The 12,938-nt window shown below is 37.0% G+C and overlaps 1 protein-coding gene across 2 annotated transcripts in view; it reads left to right on the forward strand.

Annotated features, from left to right (window-relative positions):
• ATP10A (ATPase phospholipid transporting 10A (putative)) overlaps positions 1 to 12,938 on the forward strand; it is a 113,097-nt gene that overhangs the window by 67,355 nt on the left and 32,804 nt on the right. For both annotated transcript variants that reach the window (XM_035558132.2, XM_050708055.1), the window contains 4 exons: positions 2,356 to 2,462; positions 2,568 to 2,699; positions 4,866 to 4,999; positions 6,186 to 6,438. In XM_035558132.2, coding sequence (XP_035414025.1) covers positions 2,356 to 2,462; positions 2,568 to 2,699; positions 4,866 to 4,999; positions 6,186 to 6,438 — 626 coding nt within the window. The remainder of the gene's footprint in view (positions 1 to 2,355; positions 2,463 to 2,567; positions 2,700 to 4,865; positions 5,000 to 6,185; positions 6,439 to 12,938) is intronic.

The following is a 12,938-nucleotide window of genomic DNA, read 5'->3' on the forward strand; positions in this document are numbered from 1 at the left end:
CACAAGTAATTGTTGCCATGAACAATATGCCTATTGCAGTCCGCTATTACTGCCAAGTGTAAAGAACTGATGAAAGCTATAAGATCATAAACCAGAGTAATTACTTTCTAAGTAGGTTTATCTTTAAAAAGTCCATTTTTTACTGGGAATTGTAACTGTGGCTTGGAGACGTCATAGAAAATTCAAGCTAACATTCATTTATGAGGAAGGAAGGCTAATGTACAATTTGGTCTTAAAAAGCTGGCAGAACAGCAGAACCCTGAAAGTAGCGTAATTTCTACAGTATGGATTCATTAAAAAAATATTTCCCATAGTGTAAGCCCAATTAAATGTGGGTAATTCTCCAGCGGCAATCAATGTTTACATTAATTGACACCTGCTGTTGGGCAGCCCCCAGTTTTTGAAGCTCCATTGGCAAAAGGAGAGGCAGTGAGTGACAGAGGTTTGCTGAGCAAAACCTCTCCCCTCGTACATGAGGCCCAGGGGGATGATGGACTGAGCAGGGGAAGTCTTCTCCTCATGAAAAAAAATAAATAAATAAATAAATAAGGCCGGCTGCAGCTACCTCAGCTCTCAGATCCACCTCTTTTTCTCCGTTTCCCTAGCAGAGAAAAGCTAAGCGTACCTGTTGGAACACCCATGCTTTTAACTTGTTGAGCTCTTAGAAGCAGGGAGTGGGTATAATATATTTATATTATACTGAAATAAAGAGGACTGTGCATGTGTCCATATATATATATATATATACACACATGTATATGTATATATATTATTTATGGGTATATTCCATTCATTCAGAGCACTGACTAGAGGCTACTTAGCATGACCAGTTCCTTAATCTGCAAGCAGTCCTACTAGTCTGGGAAAGACTACAAAGGAATCACCATTCTGAGCCTTTTTTTTTTCTTGCATATCTCAGGGGATTCAATACGGGTCTTCAGGCCTGAGATCCTAGAAGCATGTGCTAAAGTTAGAGTTTTCATTTTCATTTAGAAAAATAAAAAATTCTAACAGAGAAAAGCATGAAGATACAACCCAGGTATGAAGGCTTAGAAAATAGAAAGAAAATAGAAAGCAAATAAAAAGAACTCCACAACTCCACTTTTTTTTTTTTTTGTGAAAATCACAATTTTAAGCCAATTTATAGATTTCAGGGAACACAGGATTTTAAATGCTGAAATCTAGGTATCTATCGTTTGGCATTATAACAGCACAGTGTAAATTTTAGTATAACACATTGCAGTTTTCCAGGGTTTCTATTACACTCCCAGCTTTTACTAATTTCTTATTGCAATTGTTTTTTTATAACTTGGAAGTGTGATGGTTTTGATGCTTTGCAAGTGAAGGCAGAACATGGACATATTTCAGATTGCTTTAATGTGCTCTGAGGCATTAGGATACAGCAGTCTGTTAAATTAAATTTTATTCATGCAGACAAGGTCTGAAATGATTATTTGATTTTTCTTTTTTTTTACCTAATAAAACATTGTAATGCTATGTTTTAATTGTTGTTACTATTGTTGTCATTTCACTTGTGACAGTTAATTCTCATAAGGCTGTTTTCTGTAGTTCTCCAACAACTGAAATTTGAGTCACTCCATCCATACACAGTAGAAGTTGCAGTGGAAATGTAACTTTCTGATTTTCACATGTGCTTTGGTGCAAATCAACAAGAAATCAACAAGACTCATCAGGGCACATGCCATTTCTTCTTTCTTAGACAGTGAGACACTTCTGAAAAGAATCTGTCTTGTTCTCACTGATGAACACATGGATATGTTTTACTTTCTTTTTCACTGAACTTACATGTATTATTCCTGGCACATCTTCCTTAGTGTCACTGCTTCTGAAGCACTGCCTTTTCCCAATTTCCCCATATTTCGTTTTAGGATTTTTTTGATAAAAACATGTGAATGCCGTGTAAATGTTATGCACTGCACAATTGCTCTCAGATGGATTGGTTTTACTGTGTCTGCATATGCACAACTGTGCATGGACAATTTGTACAAGCACAGAAAGTTCAATGCATTTTCCAAACATTAGATTGGCTGCACACGTGCTGTAGATTTGGCCTTCGTATTGCTAGTGAACGTATGTCCAGTACATTTGTATATCTCATTTGTATATCCCACAGCCTAGCCAGAGCAACTGGTACTGCTCCAGCTGGGCTGCTGCATGTCTGGGATTCAGAGGATCTTCCCAGGAGGAAGATATAAGGAAATATTTCACAGTCAGGTTGACAAAACTTCTTAAAATTTGAAGATATTTCCTGGGCTTATGTTACAGAGTAGTATGATTTAATAAGCTTAATGTTTTGATATGCTGTGCTTTGTTCTGTTTTTAAATTTTCTGCAGCATACATAAAAATGGAAAAAAAGACGGACTGTTCAAAGAAAATCTTTTGTTACGTGGATGCACTATTAGAAATACAGAAGAAGTTGCAGGAATTGTAATCTATGCAGGTAAAAGTTGTTTTTCTGTCTGACTGCTCATCCTGTCTTTTCATAGTTTCCTTGAAACGCTAACAGAAATCCCTATTACATCGTTTGATGCAATTGCTTTTGCAGGGCATGAGACCAAAGCTTTATTAAATAATAATGGACCCCGTTACAAGCGCAGTAAGCTTGAAAGACAGATGAATGCTGATGTCCTTTGGTGTATCCTCATACTTTTAATCATGTGTCTGTTTTCTGCCATTGGTAAGTACTCTTTAAAAATAGAAACTTAAGTATCAGACTCATTTGGGATTCATGTACTTAGCTTTACCAAAAACCTGTGTATATGCCAAAGCATGAAATCTGTATAGCTGCCTCCGTACTATCCAATTTTGGTTTTGTTTCCTTGAAATCAAGATGTTTTGATACACAGTCCCATTTAAATAGCTTCTTAGTATCAATCAAATATATGCTATTAGTACCAGAGATCTGAATGCGTAGATTTTACCACCTCCAAAAATGTCAAGTCGAAAAGAAGCCACTTTATAGGCAGTGCCCTCAAAATTACAGGTGGTGGAGTATAACATGCCATTAATCAGTCAACAAACTAATTTATGAGCAGAGAATAAACATAATTAGCACAGTGCTATTCCCCAGTACTATTTATTAAATCAAGGGCACAGCATACAACATATATGCACTGTCCCTAAGGCAGCAGCTTTAAACCCGAAGAAATACATAAAAGTCTAAATCTGCATAAATCCAATTAGAAAACCCTCTAGACTTCTTGGAGTGTTTAAGGAAATGCTAAGGTTCAGGTTAATACTCTGCAGGCTGTTTTTCTATTCACTTGTGAGAAAGAATTGAGTTTTACATTTGGCACCCAAAATGATTGTTAATATATTGCATATGAATTCCATATCCTTCATGTTTGTGTGTTCTCTAATGTTTGTGTGTGAGTCATGCTGCAGAAACACCAGAATGTTTCCTAACAACCACTGTGTAGTTTAATAACAATCCTTTGCCTTTTTAATAAGTCTCAGTGTGCCTTTTTCCAGGTATTGTTAAATACTGCTCAAAGATGAGTTTTTTCCAGCTGTGAATCAGTCAGTGTATTTATTTGTTTCCATTGAGTTCAAGACACTTGTGTAGCATCTCAGCATGGGGGAGAAGTGCTGCAGTGGGCTTAATTGCAGGGAGTCCCTGCCTGCGGCTGTCCCCTCTGCCACTGCAGCAGGGGCGATGTCCCCAGAGCAGTGGCAGCAGGCTCTGTGCCACCGTGGCTTCACTACAGCTGTGACTCCTGGGCTGTATGAATGCAAATGGGAGGAGGTGGCACAGGGCTGGTGACACACATGGCATCATCATCTGCTCTCGCACATCTGCTCCAAGGACAGAAACCACCAGCAGAGGGCCAAAGCAAACCGCTGGAGGTGGTAGCAGCCACATACAGCTGGGAAGAAGTTTGCTCGAGTGCTTCAAAACCAGAAGTGCCTGGTGCTTCAGGCGTGCAAAGCTGTGTTCTGTAAGAGTCAGGCAACTTTTGTGCCTCCTGTCAAGACAGTGTAAGTGGAGGAAATCTGAAGCAGGATATTTATAAAACAAGTCTTGATGTAGGTCATTCTAAGTGTGGGAGTTCAATTTTTGCTCACAAGAATAAAAATACAGACATCAGTCCGATGATATGCTTGTATTGGTAGCACAAGGACAAAACAATTTTCTTACTTGGCTTAAGTATTATTTTTCAAGAGTTCAATGCTGTTTTATTGTATCAAGATATAAAGAAAAGTTTAAAACCTAATAAAACGTGTCTTTCAAAAGATTACTTTTAAAGTAGGCCTTTGTCCTCTTTTGCTGATTTTTGACATGCTGTGAAGATAATTTGAAGGCATCTTATGGTGGGGGAATTATTCCTTGGTTTTAACCCTAAAACATCAGGCAAACCACTTCAGGTCTCTTGGGGGTCTTTCAGAAGATACTGGCTGCAAATCCTAGCACACTACTTAAAAAGGCAACTTTCTATCTTTAACAAGAATGTGCTTTTCCCAAAATAATAATATCCTTATCTTTATGTAGTTACCAGCATGATTGATAAAAAAAGGCTTTTGGCAAGACTCTAAATCTCTTCTGTTCTTAGTTCCTCAGCTTCACTGCTGTTGGCTCTGCTGCTACTCATAGCTTAAACTAATAATTTAGGCTAGCCAGATTGCTTTTTTTGGAAAAAGTTACCTGAAGTGACTAACCCCTGTAAAAAAAAAAAAAAAAAAGGTAAGAAAAAAGTAAGTTTTTGGGACCACTTTCAAGACAGACAGAGTAGCTGAAAACAAGTATTAATTTCCTGTGTAACTCATTTCTAAGGACAAATTTGTATCATGAACCTTTTTTTCTTGGAGTTACTATGGATTTTTCTCTCTTTCAACTCTTCTACAGGTCATGGCCTATGGGTGTGGCAATACGGTGAGAAGAAGAAACCAGTTTTTGATGTTCCAGGGCCTGATGGCAAATACTTGTCTCCTGTTTTAGCTTCTGTGTATTTATTTCTGACAGCGATCATAGTTTTTCAGGTATACAAGTTGTATATAATGTCACCTGTGTTCATTCTGTAATAAAGGTATAAATGCGCAGTGTGTGTAGTACCCTTTCTACAACTAAGGCATGTGAGACGCTAATCAAGTACTAAAATGAACTATGTGTAGTCACTTAAATTTTATCTACAGGGAATGTGATAATATATAACCAGAAATCTAAACCAAAGAAAGATATGGTCTACCCCATGGTAAAAAGATGAGAACTTTTCTAAAAATAAGCAAACTGATACACTGTCAAACACTGTCAAACAATCTGATAAGCTGTCAGAACTGCACTGGTCTTCGAGAAGAAAATCATCTGAAAACCAACCTTCCACGAAAGACTCAGGTCTATTTTATTCTATTTTATTTTAAACAAGTAGGAAGAGAGAGGATGCAATGGATCCTCCTGGGAGAAAAAAAGCTTTATGCTTCGTATCCACCCACTGTGAAACAACACATCAGAGGTTCGGGGTGCCACTTTGGGTACACTGTCCTGGTATGAACATAAGTTGTATACTTCTTTAGCCACTTTCAAAAAACATGCTTCTTAACAACTCCGTATCAGCTGAATAAACGTCTGGAGGGAAACTCAAGTACAAGTTAATGTATTTCATGGATCTTTGACAATCTTTAGTAAACAGTTGAAAATCTTCTCTGGAGACATGTCTCACATCTCTCTTCAGCAAGTAAAGAATGTGTTCTTTGTTCAGATTACCTGCAGTGCAAAAGCCATGGCCAAAGTGATTGTTCCTGTGGAAAGCTTTACAGTTCTCATTTTGTTTCTCTTACTGCTGCAAAGTGAATTTGTAAACAGTCTATTATTTATGCAGAATAAAATTATTCTGTTCTTTAAATACAAAATATGATATCACATTTACAGGATTCTGACCATGCTGTTTGTTTTGGTTTGTTTTCCTGGTTAGTTTCAGGCTCACCTTATTAGCCCCAAAAATATTTGCTTCTCTCCAGACATAATAATGTATTTCAGATCTGCAATTCACTGTAGGTTTTCCTAATCTAGCTCAGTAAATAGATTTTTTTCAAACATGTTAATAGATTTACAGTAGATGCTTAAAGTACATAGTCTCTTTGTGTTCTGTCCACTGCCAAGTTAGATTTTATTAATTCAGAGTGTCCTTGCTTGTTTTCTCCTAATTCACTTTCTTTTTGTGTATTCTAGGTTATGATTCCAATTTCTTTATATGTGTCCATTGAAATAGTTAAAATCTGCCAAGTATACTTTATTCATCAAGATAAAGATTTATACGATGAAGAAACAGACTCTCAGCTGCAGTGCCGAGCTTTAAATATCACAGAAGACTTAGGTCAGGTGCAGTTTATCTTTTCAGACAAGACTGGGACGCTTACTGAAAACAAGATGGTTTTCCGAAGATGCACTGTTTCTGGAATAGAGTATTCCCATGATGATAACGGTGAGCTCATGATCTTGTTTTCTATCTAACTGCCGTACTTTGGTGCAATCTGAAGTAGATTAAAAAGTTGCTGTAATCTTAAATCAAAGAGAAAAATAAAAGAAATTGCATGTATCTTCTTGGCAGACTCCATAATAGCTGTTTTCAAGTTACTATAATTTGATGGCTGTGTTCAGCTAGCAATGACAATCTTATCAAAACGTTCTGTAACATCCACAGTACGGCATCGAGGCAGTTAGGGCTTCTAGCTTTAGCTCCTGATTTAGTAAAGTACTTGAGCACATGGCTAATTTAAGCAAATTGAATAGTGCTGATGATACACAACAGTTTGTTTGAATATACTATGTAAAATACCAGCTTTAAGCACACAGCCAGATTAATGTCTGATTGAATACCTGGAATGAGGTTATCCTTGTGTGCTGAGAACAGAACATAAACAAAGCTTCTGCTTTTCATATTCACAGGAAACATAATCTGGTCTAATAGCATATTTTATGTTACCTTTACCAGATTCTTTTCAGTGCTCCTGTGTGACAGGTGTCTGTGTTAAAATACCTCCAGTGCTATGGGAACATTGCAGTTGAGAGAATATGCACAAGTATCAGAGCTTTGAAACACTAAAAAGCTGTTTTTTGTCACAAGGGGAAGTGAGGGTGGTCATCCCTGTGTCATCTCGTCACTCTCTTAAAATAATGAAGTGAATTCCTGTGGGTTTTTTTTGTTTCGTTTTTTGTTAAGCTGCTTTCCTGTTTTCCTCTAATGTTTATTGTTGTTGTTTGTTATGTAACAGATCTTAACTCTTCGAATCAAACTCCATCTGTGTACCAAGCAATATCAATACCTACAGTATTGCATTTCTAATTGCAAAAATTAAGTTTCTTAATCTACAGAACATTTTAAAATCACTGATAAGGAAGTTTTCTTGAAGGCCATTACAGAAGTCAAGGTTACAAAAAGTATATGGAATAAGAGAACTAATCAAATAGACTGGAAAGTTTAACACATGCTTTAAAAAGTTCAGAAGATTCCAAGGTAGAAAAAGATATTTTGAAGCTTTGGATTGTGAAATGATTGTTCTTTTTTTTTTTTTTTTTTCCTAGTACTGACACCTTATATTTAAGGCACTCTTAAAAAAAAAAAAGGGAAGGGGGGGTTGGGTAGTATTATAGTATTATTACCGCAGTGTTACAGAAATAAGAACTGAAATAGGGAGAGGGTATCACTTCCTACCTCTGTAGTGTAGGTAAGAAAGAAAGAAAGAAGAGTTAGAATTGAGAGTATGTTTCTGGACTCCGAGTTCTGCTCATGACACTCCATATTCATTCTTTTTTTCTTCTTTGCCATTGGTTGTTTGTTTGTTTATACTAATTTCAGAATGTACTGTGTTCCTTGGAGGAATGATGATGGTACTGCCAACTAAAACAGTGCAGAAAGGGTATTTTTATGAGTTTAAGAGCATCAGCCGTTGTGGAGGCTGAACTCAGGCTCTTGAATTTGAATCTTGACTTTCAGATCGTTTTTTCTTCAAATGTAATGCACTTAACAGAAATCTAAGTTTGTGCATGCTTTCATCTTATGATTTCAGGTTATAATATAAATGTTAAGAAAAGCAGAGTGAAATTCACTACAACCAAAATTATCAATTAAACGCCTAGAATAAACTAATTGATTCTTTTTTCTGTCATTCCTTTCACTTACCTCTATGTTTGGGCTACTTGTAATTCCAGTTGATATAAAATAGCAGACATAAATATAATTTTTAAATTGGTACTTTATTTATACACTTTATTTTTTCTCTTCTAGGAAAAATAGAGCTGTCTCTGCCATTTTATGCTTAAATTGGGATAATTTCTACTGCTTTTGTTCCCTATAATTAGGGAATAAAAATTATTCTTCATTCAAGTCTTTTATGAGCTGCTCTACAGTCTGATTTTCTAACCATCTCATCTTCTCTGTTGTTGAAATCTTTTTGTTTAGATATAGTAAGATGTCTATCACAGCTCATTCCTTTTTAGTAAGTGCATCAATAACATTTCATTGCTCTGTGCTTAATTGCAAATGATTTGTCGGCAGCTTCTCTGTGTCTTACACTGGAGTATCTGAATTCCCCTCTGAGGTTTTGGGACATACGTTTTAAGTGCTGGATGCCATCCAGCTCCCCTCCTGAGGCTTTACTGAAGATTTCATGAATTAGAAAATTCTAAAATCTTTCACTTGGCAAATGATTTGGGGCTACCGTATACGCAAGAAAACGAAATAAAATGCATCTACCTTTTCTCATCCATTTCAAAGCTGATCTGTGCCTTTCTTCACTTATCTGAATAATTGTTCAGGCATAGTGATTTGTTACTTGGGATCAAATTCTGAGTAGTCTTTCAGATGTAGAACTGAATTTAAAATTGCTCTACACAGGTCAAGATCCAAAAGCTGAAGATAACAAGTCATTTTCTACCATAAAAGCAGATTATTCAGGATGGAAGTACACTTGTTCTGAGCTCTTTGGCCTGAGTTTGTTATTCTGCTGTGGCTGGGTAGCAGTGCCTGTTATTACAGTTGCTTGACCCTTCCCATGCTAAGATCCGGTTTTCAGCTATGGATAGTTTTACAAACCTTTTAACCGTTTGGTTAAAGTTTTCCACGCTAGCTGTCTGCCTCAGGCATGAGTTCTGGGGGAGAAATTTCAGTCAGGACAGTTCCATTCAGCCATATCCAAGAATAAAGCTAAGATGTAACACGTTTCTTTTCCCATGCTAAGAAGTTCTGGCAATTTTTACTCTAAAGTCATCTCAAGCCCCTATATTCTGAGGCTCAGCCACGCATACACAGGAAGGGGGAAACTCAAGCCCACAGTGGCAGATGAGGTCTGAAATTTCCTCACATTGGGACTTGAATTTTCTGCTGAAGTATTTTTTCTGCTTAATCTAGGACTGCTGACTGCTATATATCTGTTAATTGCTCAATCAACAGATTGTACATAGCCTTCACAAATTTTATGCGTGCTACATTGTGAGATTTTCTCCATAAAATTTATTTTCCTATGAACAGTTATCCCATTCTTTTCTGTTCCACAGTCATTGCCATCCCTCAGTTGTCATCACCATATCTGAGTTCCTATCGCTAGTGTATTAAGCAAGGTGTGACATTCATTATGCATACATAGCTTGTTCGTTCCCCTTCTTCTTCTCCCTTTGTGCAGTGCGCAATTTGTGTTGGTTCAGGGGCTACTTAAAAGGCATAAACTGTGCTGTGTTAGGTTTGGCATTTGAGGAGGTATGTCTTTTTGAGTGGTGGGAGTGTCCTTATTTTCTTTGGAAATTTGTTCCACGGAGTCATGTAATTCACCATGTAAAAGGTGAGCTTTATGATTATGGGGAAGAGTTCTGTTTTCCATCAAAAGCGGGCATATTAATCATGGTTTTCATCACAGAGGCGTATGTGGACTTCATGCAGGGTTGAAGCAATTCAAATGTTTCAAAAAGAAAAAAAAAAAAGAAAAAGACTTAATACTATTTTAGGCAGTGTAGGGAGCAAGGGACAGTTTTCATGAATTTGCTGGAGGAGACATTTTCCTGCAGAATTCTGCACTGGCTCTATGTTTCTTATGGGGCTGATGGCACTATGCCCAAGGATACTGTATTGTTTTAGTCTAGACAAGAGGTGATAAAACCATGAATAACAGAGGCCAGTAAATTCCACCAGCGTGGGACAGAATCTCCTAGCCAACTGGAGACAGTACAAAGTATTAGTCATGGGTACTGCTATGTGAGAGCTTAGCACCAAAGAGGATCCACGAACACAAGTGAAAGCTGAGAGGGAAGGTGTGAGCATGCTTGGCAGCTGTTCCATGATGCAAACTCTAGCAAATATTCATCATTGTTGAACTCACCTATAATATTTTGGTGATAGAATATGCACCGATCAGGATCAAACTGATCAGTGGGCCTTGTGGAGACCATATTGAAAGGGATGAGATTCTCGTTACCTAATTTTAGATATTTATGTGGAAGATAGACATCTAGTGACTTTACAGTTAATGGAGAAAATTAATCATTTGTAGGAGGTAGCTCATCATACCTGTTTTAGACATTTAGATTTATTGTATATTACATGCCATTTTCTGTGTGCTTGAGGATTCTAAATACAGGTGAAGAGAATTCCCATCTCATATCTGTGTTACATGTTTTCTCAAATCTTGTTTCCTTCAATGGCTCTTCTTGATTTGGAGTGTGTTAATTCAGGCGCAGGATATGTCATGGACCTTTCTGAGTGGAAGACTGATTGTCCAATTCATAAATGTCCTCAGCATTTATGGAATACCCATTGGCACTACACTCTGGTTTAATCCCAGAAGTGGCTGGAGTAGTATCTTCCTCTTACTTTTTAAAGATAACACCTTGCTGTGTGCTGCTTCTGCAATAAGATGATACTGCAAAGGAGTGCCACACCACCAAAAAAAAAGAATTTACTCTTCTAATCAAGTACTTCCTCCTAGCCCAAAAGAATGTTAGCACCAAAAAACAAGGAATTGTTGCCCTATACGTAAAAACTACGTTGCCATACCACAGCTCTTTTTTTCGGGCTAGTCACCAGCTTCTAACAATTCCAGAAACTGGACATGGCCCAAATCTATCTGCTGGTCCTAGGGAGAGTAGGTGCCCAAAAGCTGACTGTGCTTGTGAAAGTCGTTATATGATTTAGCTACAACCAGATGCTCTTGGCCTGACATTTGTCCTAGATGTTTTCCAAATGCTAAATGAATTGCCTCTTGTCTATGGGGTGTGATCTCTGTTTTTTCTAGTTTTGGCCACCCATTGTATGGAACTTTTGACAAAACAAAAGTTGAAGCTCCATGAATGCAACCACACAATTCTGAAAAACCAATTTTTTTTTCAATCTTTGCATTCTTCGCACTTCCTTCCAATGACTCTGGGAAAATTCTAGAGAATGTAAGAAAAAGATAAGTTTATAAGTTTTTGAAAGCAAATGGTGAAAACCCCAGTGATTTTTCTTTGGCTAGCAAGGTTTCTTAGTCACTGAATTTAAGAAAGGAGTTTCTGTCTGTACTCTATTTTTTCATGCTGAAGATTGTTCAACAACTACTTTTCATAGAAATGATCATTATATGGAAAAATCTTTTTCTTAGTTTGTGGGACTGTTTTGTGGTGGAACTTTCTTATTCCTTTTGTATGTAATTAAAAGACATAGACTGCACATTCTAGCCACACTGGAATTTACTAAATAAATTGAATTAACTAAAAAGTTGAATTTACTAAGTACTTAAATAAATAAAAAACAATAAAGCCTTTTCCCTAAATGTGGCTGTTGCTTCCAAAGGGACTTCTCCTCTGCCTTTCTTTTTCAACTTCATAGCCTTCAGATATCAGGATAGTCCATTTAGGTTTTCTCCAGAAAGATCGAAACTATTAACAGGACTGGGTGCTTCAGGCACACTGGAGGAAGAGCTACACTCTGTGTAGCTCTCGTGTAGTTTCTCTTTACATTTGTTATTGCTTTCTGAAAAAATGTAATTGGAGACTGTGGAGGGAATCAGGGCCAGCAGATGTAGAACTAAATACATTGGGAGTGCTGTATTTTAAACTCCTATAGAACACAGAATAATTCATGATGGACAGATTTAGAGACAGGTAATACTGTCTTCTAAGCATATATCTACACTAACAATTTCTCTGGAAAATCTCTAGAGGAATAAGGATAATCTCCATTTCTAAGTGGAGTAAAGAGTTCTTAATAAAAGACTTAAGGTTATTCTTTTCAAACCCCTGGGGTTGCCAAGAGGAGAGAAGATGGAAAAGTTGGTGTTTTCTAATCTCAAGACTTTCTTTACGAGGAAGATCTTGCAAAGTAAACTAAGTTAAGCTTATGTTAGCACACTCATACAAATTTATTGCATGCTAGCTCCTTGAGCGACTCTTTGTGTAGACACTAGAGAGCACTTAAAAGTGAAATAAGCTTGCACTCATAAAATAATTAGGAAATAAAGTGGTGTGAATACATACTGTACATCTAGACTTACTTCATGGTAACTCAGTAACAGCCTTATCCAAATGGTTTGGGGTGAAATTTCCCTGTTTCCATGGGGAAATTAGGGCTTACACACTGACAGCTGAATTAGTCTGGTCTAGGGGAGTCTGGAGTTTCATTCTGCATGGAACAAATTATTTTATAGTTTCCTGATCATGCTTTTCTACTTAGTGAGACATCTGCTTGTATGGCAGTGGTGCCTCCATCAGCTTCTAAAATGGATGCCTCGTGGTAGAATAGAGGTAGCATGGAAGGTGTATTTATGTGACAACTGAAGAAGATAATCAAAAACAAAAAAAATTATGAAATAAAAGAGTTTTTTAAATACAAAAATAAATACTATTTTCAAATACATATCAACTACGACAGGAGTTTTATTGATAGCATACTGCTGTCTTCTGAAAGATGGAAGAGAGTTCATGGAATAAGTATTAATTATCCTTTCTTCTTTGTGCTGT

This window comes from Cygnus atratus, chromosome 1 (assembly GCF_013377495.2).
Source record: "Cygnus atratus isolate AKBS03 ecotype Queensland, Australia chromosome 1, CAtr_DNAZoo_HiC_assembly, whole genome shotgun sequence".
Taxonomy (NCBI): domain Eukaryota; kingdom Metazoa; phylum Chordata; class Aves; order Anseriformes; family Anatidae; genus Cygnus; species Cygnus atratus.